This window comes from Sturnira hondurensis, unplaced genomic scaffold (genome assembly GCF_014824575.4).
Source record: "Sturnira hondurensis isolate 20B ecotype Veracruz unplaced genomic scaffold, ASM1482457v3 Scaffold0022136, whole genome shotgun sequence".
Taxonomy (NCBI): Eukaryota; Metazoa; Chordata; class Mammalia; order Chiroptera; family Phyllostomidae; genus Sturnira; species Sturnira hondurensis.
The window spans coordinates 4,842,738-4,856,926 of record NW_028094767.1 but is presented as its reverse complement, the minus strand read 5'-3'; the positions used below and the strand labels follow the sequence as shown (position 1 = coordinate 4,856,926).

General features: G+C 38.1%; 1 protein-coding gene across 4 annotated transcripts in view; it reads left to right on the top strand.

The window, feature by feature from the left end:
- Window positions 1-2,594: 2,594 nt before the first annotated feature.
- The window catches only part of FAM135A (family with sequence similarity 135 member A), a 95,632-nt gene continuing 84,037 nt past the window's right edge, over window positions 2,595-14,189 (top strand). For 2 of the 4 annotated variants that reach the window (XM_037034273.1, XM_037034272.1), the window contains exons 1-3: window positions 2,595-2,872; window positions 10,127-10,216; window positions 11,656-11,771. In XM_037034273.1, coding sequence (XP_036890168.1) covers window positions 11,695-11,771 — 77 coding nt within the window. In that variant the 5' untranslated portion in view covers window positions 2,595-2,872; window positions 10,127-10,216; window positions 11,656-11,694. The remainder of the gene's footprint in view (window positions 2,873-10,126; window positions 10,217-11,655; window positions 11,772-14,189) is intronic. The other 2 variants (XM_037034275.1, XM_037034274.1) reach the window with 1 other exon arrangement.

Genomic DNA, 14,189 nt, shown 5'->3' with positions numbered 1-14,189 from the left:
AACACCTCCTGTGGCACTATCTCCTACATGGCCCTGGAGATCTTGCAGATCCAGCCCTATGATGGCCCAAAGGTTGATGTTTGGAGCCTTGGGATAATTCTCTACAGAATGGTGACAGGGAAACTTCCATTTGTGGGGGAGAACTTGGGGAACTGCAGCAGTATATATTGAATGAGCAGGTCCATGTACCCAGACTTTGTCTCTAGAATGTCAAAAGTTGTTACAAAAATTAATGACCATTCACCCTAGCCAAAGAACAACCTTAGAAGATATAATGAAAGACCCATGGTCAAAATTGGCCAGGAGGATGAACTGAAGCTGTACAGCAAGCCACCCTTGGGTGACATTGAATCCCCCACCCCACCCCCGGTAATAGAAATAATGAAGAATCTTGGATTTAAGCAGCACAAGATAGAGGAGTTAGTAACAGGAAGAAAATATAACAATATATGGGCACATATATGATCCTGCATACAACAAAAAATAAGATGAAAGGACACACTGTCAGGGTAAGGCCCTGTCCCTCTGCTGACCCCAAGACCAGTCTTTCCATGAACCTCCTAAGAGGTTCATGCATCAAGGCAGAAAACTGATGTCATTCCCCCAGCCAACATGGAAGCAAAGATCACCATTCCCCCAGCCAGTGGGGAAGTAAGAATGACTGGTCCTCAAACCAGCCTGAAATCAAGGACCACCCTCCCCTACCAGGCTCAAAGTATAGGACTGCCACCCCTAAGCTCAACTCTCCAGTGTGGCTCTGGGGGCTCCCCTTCCACTTCCAGCAGCAGCAGCAGCAGCAGCTCCTGAGAAAGCCACCAACAAAAACTGTCTCCAACCTGCTCAGTCTGATGGTGGGTCCCTAGGCTCTTCCTCTGGCCACAGCAAGGGCCAACAGGAGGTGGCTAGGAAGGTCTTCAGATTTTTCTTAAAATCCTTATGCTGTAGGCCACCCACTGCCGTAAGCAGCATCGCAAAAGAACAAGAGTGAAGCCAATATAATTTTTTTAAATTGTGGAAGGCCAAGATAGGGCCACAGTGAAAGATGCTGGAAAGTTACCCTCCCTGAATTTTTATTATTCCTTTCTGAAAATTTTTAAAGATTTATTTTTAGAGGAGAAGGGAGGGAGAAGGAGTGGGTGAGAAAAGGAGAAAGACAGGGTGGATTGGTTGCTTCTCATACACACCTGAACCAGGACTGAAACCACAACCCAGGCATGTGGCCTTACTAGAAATCAAACTGGTGACCTTTCACCTTGGGGGATGACACCTAACCAACTGAGCCACTCCAGTCAGGGCGCACTCCCTTAATTTTAGATGCAGAACTTGAAAGGGCTGAGCTATGTGGTGCAGGTGAGCCAGAGGCAAAACCTAAACAGCTGCTGGCGAGAGCAGTGCCAGAAATACATGCTGTGTATGCAGGTTCAGCAGACAAGGGAAGTGTGCAAACTGCCAGTGTTCTCTGTACAAGATTCACATCAAGAGGGGTATCTGGCATCTCCATGGCCTTCAAAAGCGTCTTACCCCCAAATATCTGCTAAGCCTGGAGGTGAGCTTGAAGGACTGCTTGGGTGCCCTCTGGGGTCAGGAAGAGAGGCCGCCCTTACTGTTTATCCTACCCCTCAGACCCCACTCTAAAACTTCAGAGACTGTAGTGTTTTTCCTGGGGATCTTCTCTCCTCCCCCGCTCTTCTTTGCTCTCATGTTTGTGGGGATTCTTATTGAAGTATTTGATTCTCCCCAATTTTGTAATAAATTTGATGCCATTAAGTAGTCATGTTGTTGTACAACCATCACCACTATCCAACCGGATTCACTTTCTTTTCTTTAAAAAGAAACACGCTGCAGCAGCAATTTCCTTCTTTTCGTTAATCTTGCTTTAGTAACATAATGAGCTTTATAGACTTCAAAACGTTTTGATGTATTTCATTCAGAAACTGGGAAGTAAGTCACTGAAGAATTATCATTCACAGGCTATCCACATCTTATGCTTCTTCTCTCAGAATTCAAAAGGCAATGATTCACTTCATCGTCCCATCCCCGCCCTCTTGAGCGTAATTGACTGTAGCAGCACCCACATCTCTCCAAAAATATGCAACAAATAGTCCCCAAAGACAGCTGTCTAGGGCCAGCTTGGATTTCCGGCAAGTTTCTTTCCTACTGCACGAAGTGAGTAGCGCAGGGACCAGGCTCTTTATCCCGGACTACAGAAGTTAAGTGAAAAAGAGGGAAGAATAATGAACAATGTGAGAAATACAGCTGAAGTGTCAGTACTCCTCGTTCTTGACCCCTTTTGGTTCCCTATTTTACAAGTTAAACCACGAAACCCTTACACTTCTCACCTTAAATCCGCTGTCTTGGCTGTTTGTGGGGCTCGCGCTTTTTATTGACGCAAAACTCCATTCTCGCGGGAACTTGGGAACAGGAGCTGCATAGGACGCACAAATTTCTTGAAAATCTCTTGGCTCTGGGGCTAGAGCAGCGACAGAGGGGCTTAAAAGAAGGGGGAGGTGCGGGGCTCGAGGCTTGTAAGGGGCGGGGCCTAGGCTTAGAGGAGGGATCAGGCATGAGGGGGTGGTGATCTAAGGCAGGAGGCGGGGCTGCGTGGCCGCGACCTGTTGATCGCAGGTACCGTCGGCCGGCCCGGGCTCCCTCGGGATCGGGGCGACTGCGCATGCTCGCGGGCCTCTCAGGGCCAGTAGCCGAGCGGCGGTGACGAACTGGCTGTTCTGCCGCGGTGGTTGCGGTTGCTGCGATGGCGATGTGAGGGGGCCCGAGGCGGGATGGTGCTTACCCGGGTAGGGCCGTCTTCTTGCAGTAGAACAGGGAGCTCCTCAGTCCGACAGGCGGTGGAGGAGGCCGAGCCGGGCGAGAGGTAAGCCCCTCACCGTCTTCTCCGTCACCCCTGTCCCCGGACACCCACGACCCCTCCCTCTGTTCCCCTTTCCCACGGGCCGGGCAGGAAGCGGCCTCCTTCTCGCGGTCCTTCTCGCCGCTCCCGCACGTCACCCGGCTGCTCCCGGTCGGAGCCGGGTGCCGGGCCCGCTGAAGGTCGGTGGGGACGGCGCTACCGAGTGCGCTCCGTGGGGCGAGGGGCCGCGGTGCGCCGCTCGCCGGGCTCTGCCGGCCGCCCGTGGACTGAGGCGCGTCCCTTAGCCGGCTTTGCGTGAACCTCACTTCGGCTGTTTCCTAGACTTTGCCTGCCCTTCGCCCTCTGCTCCATCCTCGCTCCTTTACCCTCCGTTCTGGGTTCTGCTCTTCCATCCCCGCCTCCCACGTGCTCCCCCCGCCCCCGGTGGTCGGTTCTTCGGTGTGAGGGAGGCGGTGTACCCTTCTGCCCTCCCCTTGATGCCTTCTCGGTCGCTGTGCGTCCGTGGTCTGGCTCTTCTTACTCGACGTTCATTACCCTCTGCAGCCAGGTTTTTCACTCTGTGGCCTCTATAATTTCCCCCTTGGCTGGCTTTTATTCTCATATACCTCCTTTCGGTACTTCATTTTCGTTATCTTTTGTTAGTTTGTGATTGTGCTTTTTTGCTTTAGCGTCGCCCTGCTGGACACCTTCGGAGGCCCTCACTCCCCAAATCCTTAGCTCTCTTTGGGTACCCAGCTTCATCCCTTTCCGCCCCCTTTTCCATCCTGATCCCATTTCTAGTCTTGATTATTTTTTCCTTTCCAAACAGTGTGGGGTTTTTTTTTTTTCTGTTTGCATAGGGCAAGTTTCTTAACTTCAACCCCTTTTAAATTTTTTTTGTTAAATCTGAACAGTTCTGGTCTCTTCTGCTTTCTACCTAAAACTAGATAACCACTCAATATTTTTAGTTCGTCTTCTAGTTTAATAAAATCTCATCTTCTTTCTTTACTGACTGGAAATATCACCGAAAGAGTGACAGTAGCAATAAATTGTTACACTTAATTGATTGGAGCTTTACTTTTTACGAATTACGTTTGCCTGACGTGCCAGGAGAAATGAGTACAGACTTGATGAAAGTATAAAGGATTAAGATTTGTTAAACGCTGACCTACAAACATAAGGTTAAAATTTGAAAATTTTAATTGTCCTCCAGGAAATACAGTTGTCCAAGAACCAATCTTAAGTGAAATTTAAGAAGTAATTTATAAAATTAGGTATTAGTTTTTATACCTTTGCTATTGCAGTCGATTACATCATTTTCCTAATGGTCTCTCTTCCCTCTAGTAAGTGGGTACAATTTCTACTAAATTAAGAATAGAATTAGTGAGCTTGCTGAAGGAGAAATATGTGAGAACGCATATTAAATATTTTAATTGGGCAAAATAACAGCTTTGGAAATTTTTTCCCCACCTCCTTGTGTCAAGATTTGGCATACATAAAACTTATCTCTATGTAAATCATGATATAGTATTTTATTTTGAAAGCATCTGCCGAAGCAGTTACTTTCAGGCAAGTTTGCCTTTATTCTGGAGTTGAAGATCAACTAAATCATGTGTTTCTTTCTGTAATCTCAAAGCAGTCCACAAACAGTAAATTCTTCCTTATGTTGCCTATATCAGATAGGAATTAAATTTTTCAGTTTGTTGTTTAAAGGGAAACACCAAGGCAAAAAAATGTAGTTTGATATTCCAGGTGATAGTAGAGGTAAAGGTAGGAGGAGATAGAGTTTAGAATCTTTTGTCATGTTGCCTATATCAGGTAGGAATTAAATTTTTCGGTTTGTTGTTTAAAGGGAAACACCAAGGCAAAAAAATGTAGTTTGATATTCCAAGTGATAGTAGAAGTAAAGGTAGGAGGAGATAGAGTTTAGAATCTTTTGTCATTAAACCATCCCTCTTTTGAAAGAACCAGCAGTTATTGTGTGAGGTACAAGGTAATGAACTCCTCAGTTTTTAAGGCTTTTTAAAAATGATTTTTCCAATGCAAATAGAGCTGATTGCTGTTTCTGGAGGAAGCTTTCCTGCCTTTCAAAGGCAGGTGATTTTATTTTTAGGTAGCTGTTCACTAGAAAAGTAAATGCTTACAAATTCTTTTTGGCATTTTTTAGTGAGTTGATTCTGTGCTCTTAGAAATTAAAATAAGGACTCATTGTTGATAGCAGGTACAGGACTGGACATCAGAAGATCTAAACTCTTATGATTAAGACTTATGACATTAGTTTGAGAAGCCACTTAACCTCTATTGTTTGGTGTTTCTACCTGTAATATGTGGGTAAAAAAAATGGCTACCCAGTAATTTTTGAGTCGCAGTGTAATCCTTAATCATTTAATAATGCTTAGGGCCACCACAGACAAAAATTGCTATGTAGCACTTAGTTTTTATCTCTTTTAGACTATATAATAAGAGTGTAATTGAATGCTTAAATGTCAAATCACTGGGATTTATATTTTTAAGTTTCAGATTTCTGTGAAAAGCCTAGTAGAATGATGTGAACTAAGGACTATCTTAATGTTCATATACAGTGAGCAGATGCTACAACATTCAGAATATACAACTATGCCCTTTTTTGACAGTATTTAACACTGAAAATGTAAGAGTTATACATGTATCTGGTTAACTACAAAGTTTCTCATGTCTCATATTTTAGCTTTGTTTGCTATAGATAAAGACCCTTGAGAACGGGGACTTTGTAGTAGATAGAAAAGATAGGGATTTCCTCTGCTTTGACTCTAGGTATTGAGGAAAAACTTAAAAGTGAGTTTTGCAATACGCATCTGTGTATTTAAAGAGATGGATGGAGATGGAGAAGCTGAGTGGTGATAAAAAGAAAGACTTCTGGATGGGCCCAGTGGTCTTTCAGAAAAGTTATGAAGCACAGTTGTAAGATCTAGATTTTTCAGGAGGAATAGAGTAAAACAACTCCACAGTGAGTTTTACCATTTTATTTTTAAAGATTTCTATTTTTTAACAGGTACATTGGTTACTGATGATGTACTAAATGTACTACAAATTAGTCTTTTTTTCTTAATGGAAATATAAAGGTATCAGGCATATATCATTAAGAGTTGTCTCCTGCTTAAATAATCCCTTAGGTGATTCTTGTTTTGATGAAATTTTTTTGCGAGCTATCAACCAAGGGAGCATTCTGAGAAAATTATAGCATATTTCCTTATATGGGATTAGCTTTCTTCAACCATCTATAACATAGAAAGTATTTCTAAATTATATTATTACATAGATGTTTGTTATTGAAAGTGTTATGTTTTGTTAAGTTTTATGAAATGCCCTTTTGCTGCAGTTCTTAATATATTCTAAACTAGAAGTATTCCCTTACTGGAACCCCCTTGAAGTTGCCTTGTAGGATGAAGCTGCTTCATTCATGATAGTTTTTGGAGCAGAAGTATCTCTGACATCTACTCTTAGATAATTGTAAATACTTAAGCAGCAAAGTGAGGGATTATTGGCAGTCAGATTTAAGACCTTGGAATCCTTTGCCACTACTTTTATCTTTTGGAATTGAAAAACCCATATTTTAAAACCACGTTGATTCTTACTCAGATCTACTTTAAGACTGAAAATTAGTTACTTAGGCAGATAAGTTTAGACTGTAGGCTGTCACCAGTCCTGCTCTGTAAATTGATAACTGTGTTATGGCAAGGTATGATAATTGTATGATATAATGCTTGCCAAGGGCTCCAATTTGGTAAAGGGGTTCTGAAATAGTCCCTGAGACAGGGGAAGCTAGAGAAATGTCAGTAAGAAATGAAATCAGAAAAATTGTTTGAATTAGAGAGTTGAAATATTCACTACTTGTTTGGGTGTGGGGGGCATTGTTTATTTGTTTGTTTGATTTTCCCCAAGATTTTAATTGGAAGCCAACTTTTTCTCTTTAAAGTCCTATGGCCTATAAATGAAAATATTTTCAAGCCATACAATTGAAACTTATAATAACATGTTTAGTTGAGTTGCATTATTTGAATAGACATTTCCTTGAATGAAAGCATATTCAAAAATTGACATGAAATAAAACATGTCAGCAGTTTATTAAGCACCAAGTGCCATGCTTGGTGCTTTATATAATTTTGTGTGTATGTAAGTATATGTATATATAATTTTTTAAGTCATACCTTTTTACCTAGCAATTATAAATATTATTTCTTTTTGATAAAATTTAGGCTTAGAGAGTCTGAATTAGAGTCTAGGTCTGTCTGATACCAAAGTTAACTGTAGACTAAAGAAAGCATAGGCAGTTAAGAAGACATTGTTTCCTAGAATATTTTCCAGAGACAGGATTGTATTCCTTTTTGTTCTCATTCTGGGCCTTTTTCTTTGTTGAGATAACTAATAAGATGGAATATTTTAAAGAATGCTAGGCAGATTCCTGAATTAGGTAGTAAATGAAAACTATGGTTCTTTCTGAATTTCTTTTCATGTTAAAAGAAATAATTAGCCTGTATGGTGTGGCTCAGTTGGGCATCATCCTACAAAGCAAAAGGTCACTGGTTGGACTGCTGGTCAGGGCACACACCTGGATTGCGGGTTCATCCTGGGTTAGGGAGCATATGAGAGGCAACAGATTGACGTTTCCTTCACACATCAGTGTTTCTCTTGCTCCTTTTCTCCCTCCCTTCCCCTCTCTCAAAAAATAAATAAATAAATAAAAATCTTTAAAAGGGGAATTTTTAGTTTTCAGTGCTTTAGGCTCTCCTGGGTTTTTTAAGGTATACGAGTGTAATGATAACATGGTATATTGGAAGGCATTCTATGTTATGTTATTGGCAGGTTTGTTTTATGGCAAAGATGTGTTCTTGAAAAATTTATATGAATTGCTTATGATAAATTAAAATTAAATCCTGTTTTCCATATAATGTCAGAAGTAGCTTTCATTAAGTGCCAATAATGAGCAATAAAAGTCTGTTATGTTTCTTTACTTCATTCTCATGTGCAAAGTCAACCATGGAAATACTCGCAGAAATTTCTAACATTTTTTTCTACGTTATATGTAAAAAATATTTTTTCTGTGGAGTTTTTAAGTGTTCTGTTTGAGAGTGCTTACTTCTTACTTTAAAAGTCAGTTTAAGATTAGTAATGATATGTTTTTCTTTTATCAGATGACAACAGTTAAAACCCAAATTTTAAAAAAATTAGAAGAGAACAATGCATTAAAACTTGAGATATGGTGCTTGTGGGTGTGGATGTGAGGGATGTGAAGATTTCATAATTAGGGAATAATGTTAATTAAATGGAAAATAGACTATAGTAATTTATCCAGTGCAACTTTTTTAAATTGTTGCATTCTTATTTCAGTTTTTGTTTAATTATGGGTATATTTATCTTATGGCTTAATGATAATTTAATCTATTTCCTATAACAATTTAGGTATAGGCTTTAGAAATATGCAAGTTTAAAGATAAATTGTGGAGTTTTATATATTTGAGGATTTTGTCCTTTATCCTTATTTCTGAACTTGAATAAATTATGTAAACATCTTGGTCCTTAGTTTGCTCACCTGTAAAATAGAGTAATAATAGCTCTTTCAGACTTTTATGAGGATAAAGTAAAATAGTTTAAGTTACTTGTGTAAGAGTAGGTACTTCAAAAAGTTATGAGTGTCTGTATTTGGTTTCTATTTGATCTATATTTGGTATCAAGAGGGAAAACATACAGCTTTTAAAGGTCATCTGTCAAGCTATTCTCATCGTCTTTTCCTTTGAAGATCTCTCTTTTTCCCTCTCCCCGAAGAGAAGAATGTGGTATTCTATTCTCTTCTTAAATATTTCTGTAATTTCCTCAGTATGGCATGTGACTGGTCCTCAGGAGTTCATTTGGATTACTAAGGAGTGAGAGCAAAAGTTTCTAGACCAGTGATTTTCTTTACGTGTCCTTTCTGCTGTAGTGATTCTGATAAACTCATCTTCACTGTGAATCACTTTTAAAAATGAAATGTCAGTAATGAAATTGTGCTGTGCATGTAAATAATTTTGAAGGCAAAAAGAAGGTTAAGGCCATGTGAGTGATGGTGATCTTCAGAGTCAGACAAATAACAGGTGGCTTAGCCATTTTAGAGCAGGCTATAATCCAGTGACTTGGCATGTTTAACCTCTAAAAGAGGGAGTTTACAAAACTAGGCAGTGTCAGGGCCTCTGTCAGTGAAAAAGGAAACTGAATCAAGAAATACAACCATAGCTCAGGTATTTAAACCAAAGCAACCAATGCAGATTTAACCAGTTTAGGTGGCCAGAATTACACTAGATAGCAGGGTTAGAGATGCAAGACTAATCCACATGTCACTGGCTGATTGCTCTGTTTACAGGTGTATGTAACTTATTCTTTTTGATGTGATTATTAAGGTTCAAAATAACAGTTATGGAAGGTAGTAAATTCTACATCTTTATGATGGAGAGAAGAAAAAAATCTGTGAAAAAGTGAATGTGGTCTTTATTCTGACATTTTTAGTACCTAAAGTAATTACACCAAGGGCAAAGTGGTTTTGGTTTTTTTTAATTTAAGCAATAAATATTTGGAGTGTGGAAAAAATTATAGCATATCCAGTTGACCTTTTTGTCAGAATATTTTAAGTAGCTCGTAGCATATGTTTATACCCAGATACGTTTCATTTAGAAATCGTTTACTCTATCCAGAGTTATTTAAAAATTGTGAGTTCTATATTTTAAAACTTAATAGGTTTATGATGTTTTGGGTATTCATGAAGATTTTTTCTGAACCACAGAACTGAGAAAGTAGTCTTCTGTTTATTATTGTGCTTTAAAGTGGATCCTTGCCCTGGCTGGTGTAGCTCAGTAGATTGAGCACGGGCCTGTGAACCAGACAATCACGGTTCGATTCCCAGTCAGGGCACATGCCTGGGTTGCAGGCCAGTTCCCAGCAGGGGCCAGATCCCAGCAGGGGATGCATGAGAAGCAACCATACACTGATGTTTCTCTTCCTCTCTCCTTCCCTTCCCCTCCCCTCTAAAGACAAATAAATAAAATATTTAAAAAATAATAAAGTGGATCCTTAATGAAGATATGATCGTTAATATTGATGTCATTGAAACTGAACGAAAACAAAATCTCTAAAACTTACTTCTAAACCTTACAGAGGTTATAGATTTTTTAGGTGTATTGAGAATATTAAGTAACTTAGTATAGGTTTCCTTAAAGTGCACCTTTTAATGTTTACCATTTTGTTTGAGATGTTATTTTTTCTTTCTCCTAGGAGGAACAATATATTTTTAACAAGAATCAGTAACCGGAAATCCAATATTTGTTATTTAATAATGTTAAGAGGAAGTTTTGATCAGCAGAGGTAAGAATATGACATTTTACATTTAATTCATAGTAAATTAAATCATTTGTTAAATTTCTGTGAACTATATCGAGAATTGTAAAGGGTCTAAGATTTTATCCCACTTGCAAGCTAACAATTTAGCCTGCCACACATGCCATGAATATGGTCAGAAGATATGAGACTCTTGGATCAAGGAGAAGGATAGTTTATATTCACAGTTATAGCTGTAGCTTGAGTACCAGGCTACACTTGCATGTAAGTAGGTTGTGTTTTAAGAGACGAACCCTGAGCTAACAGTACCTGAATCTTTTATATTGGACAATAAGCCTGCCTCATTTATGCCTCATTGGGATACATTATCTCTGTTACTTGGGATAGTAAATGTATCTGCCCTTTGTTTCAGTATGAGATACTATTTCCAATTTCCTGAGACTTTGCTAAACACATCCTTGAAAAATAGTCTGGACAAGGGCAATCAGTATCTCTGCTTGCAAGATGTAGAGAAATGCAAGACTCTGGAGAATTGTCTTTTAATACTTCCTACTCTGAATTGTTTTTTAAAGCATGTATTATTGATAAAGATGATTGTTGCAGTACTTTTTTTTGAAATAATAAAAAGATGGAAACCACTGAAATATTGAGTAATATTAGATTGTTTAAATTATAACATTCACAGTATAATAGTTAACTATTAAAAGTTTATAAAACTACCTTTATTGACATAGGTGTTCATCAAAAAAATTAATTGAAATAAATGGGTTATAAAATGTACATGTGGTTTGATCTCATTCTATAGAATTTGTATGGATGTACAACATATGAGGAATATGTACCAAAGTATATATTTCAGTGGATAGAATTGTGAATGTTTTCTTTTTTGCTTGTCTGTATTATTTTAACCCTTTTGAAGATGAATACTTTAGGCTTTTATAATAAGGTTTTTTTTTAAATTTAAGATATGAATCATCATTTAAGAACTTTACATAATAGAGAAAAACATTCATGAATATAAAAGGGGATTAAAGAATGTTACTGCATTTTTTGACTCTGGAATTGGTTTTATGTACATTGTAGAACTATAAGAGAATAATTAGGTAACTTAATTTGTTCTTAAGTTACTATTTTACCTATGATAAAGTCAACAGTTTCTTTTAGCAATTTGGTATATTTATCACAGGTCATGAAGGGAAACAAACCTTAGAAATAAGTGTTCTAATAAGACATACCTTAAATAATAGAGTTTTCCTATTTAGTAAATATATTCTTAGTAAGTATGTTTAGTAAATGTAGATTCTGGTGCTATTTTATTGGGTTAGTCTAAGTTAGGTACATTGACCTAATTTGCCTCATTTTTTCCTGCCTGTATTTAATACTCAAACATGTTTAAATATTAGTGTTTTGTAGTTGGAATTTTTGTTGTTGAAGTTCTCATAATTTTTCCCCTTTCTTTAACCAAGGTGCTATTACTAGATTTGCCTTCTGAGTATAAATTAAAAATGACTGAAGTTCAAGCAATGGTAGAATTCTCCGTGGAGCTAAACAAGTTCTACAACGTGGATTTATTTCAGAGAGGGTGTGTATTTTAATGTGAAAACTATATATTTTACATAAGATAATATGTACAGTTTTCATTTATATTTAGTTACACATATTTGTTCTAGCATATATAAGGAAAACAATGAGGTATATTTAAGTAATTTTCTCAGATGAATTTGTTGGGTTTTTAAAATATTTTATTTATTTTTTTTTAGAGAGAGGGGAAGGGAAGGAGAAAGAGTGGGAGAGAAACATCAGTGTGTGGTTGCCTCTCATGTGTCCCCTACTGGAGACCTGGCCTGCAACCCAGGCCTGTGCCCTGACTGGGGATCGAACCAGTGACCCTTTGCTTCACAGGCCTGTGCTCAATCCACTGAGCTACACCAGCCAGAGCGAATTTGTTTTTAAATATGTGTTTGAGAATTATGTACATGGATATAATGATAATGGTGGATATGTTTAACATGTGTGTCTAAATTTATACTGATCATTGAGAGAACTTTAATGAAAAGTATAAGATCTTGTTTCTCCTTTGTAAAAGTTTATAGAATCTGGGGGAAATAAAATATACATACAAAACACCTAAGAAGAAACACAAAATGATGAATATTCAGTAAGTGTATGTAGGAAATGCTCTAGGAATCAGAACAGAAAAATACCTTTCTAGGTTATATTAGGGAACACCTTTTGAAGCCTAGGATCAAAATATGGATAATACTTGGATACACAAAGGATGAAGTGAAAGACCTTTTTAAAACTGGAGAGAGCGTTATGAATCAATTCTTGGAATTAGGAATGAACATCTTATTTTAAAGAATGTTTAGGAGATTGCATATTCTGTAGAATTGCTGAAGGAAAAATAGCAAAGAAGGGAGAGATTATATTTGTGAAAGGTTTTAATGTCTGGAAAAGAGCTGACCCTAGGAATTAGGGTAGCCATTCAAGGTTTCCAAGTAAGGATGAAATTATCACTATTATTATAATAAGCATTTACTAACTTGACAAAGATTGTGGTATAGTAGATTGATAGTTGTATATAGGAAATAGAAGCATAGGGAACAGTTTAGAGGTGTTTGCAGTAACTCAGCATATATACCTGAAGGTCTGCACTAAGAATGGTAGTAATGCAACTATGACTAACAGGAGTAAGATAAAACTTCCATTGTTTTTTTGTTTATTTGTTTTTGCTTGGCTTGGCTTTGCCATCTTCTTGAGATGGCATACTATACTCTGCTCTGTTCCACATGGTGTCTCATCCCTCAGCAGGACAGCCTAGGCTTGCTCTCATGGCAGAGGCAGGAGTGCAAAAAAGAGAACAGGGGATGCTAAGGCCATTTGAATTGGACTACTTGTTACTTCCACTGCATTCTGCTGGCAAAGCAAGTTACAAGGGCAGACAAGGCATCTGGGCTAGTGTCTCTTTGGCCCGAAACTCTTAAAACTTTATGGGGTTTATATATTTTATATAATCCATTCCATGAAATCTATACCCATACTTGTTTTTTGAGGCATGACTACTCACTGGATATAATCACTACTGTTTGGGGACCAGGAGTCTATGGGATCATGCCCTTAAAGTTCCTAAAAACCCTTTTTGTCAAACAGAATATGTACTTAGACACTGCCATAATTCCTTTATAGATCTTAAGAAAGGGATTTATAGCTACACCTGTGATTTGATCTTTGTTCATGGCTGCATTTTATTTTGAAAATCTAGGAAAATGAGATTTAAAAAATTTTATATTCCAACCCAGCAAGTCCTAATCTCTATATTCCCTCTAGATTCTGCTTGTAAAAAGACCAGTTGTTTCTTTAGCTTATCTCTTTCTTGCAGAATCTTATTATACTTAGCAAAGAGCAACCAGTTGACATTTTTAGCCTTCTGCCTAGAAACTAGCTTGGTTATGTACAAAACTTTCCTAGGTACATCGTCTGAATTCTTCTAAGTTATTGCTGATAGCATGTGTATATAAGTTGCACCACTACATAACATACGTTACCATTTTTTCCTCATTATTTTTCTTGCCTCTGTAACTGTTTCTTTGGTCTTCAAGTCAGTGCCACATATTTTAAGTTTTTGTTAAGTACCAATTTCTGCATTAGTTATTTATTGCCACAGTAATGCAGCTAACAGCAAATACAAAATCTCAGTGGCATCACAACAATAAACATTTACTTTTGTTCACAAGTCTGTAGATCAGCTGACTGTTTCTGCTGATCGGGATACCTTGACTAATCTTTACTGGTCTCACTCGTGAATTCACAGTGAACTGGTAGGTTTACTGGGTGCTAGCTGATGCAAAGTGGCCTCACCTTGGTAGACTCAGCCATGTTTTATGACCTCTCATATTCCAGCTAGTCTCATGGAGGAGGCAGGTTACCAAAGAGAAAGAAACTTTATAAAAATGACTTTTAAAGACTTGGGCTTTGAACTTGCACACTGTCATCTCTGCTA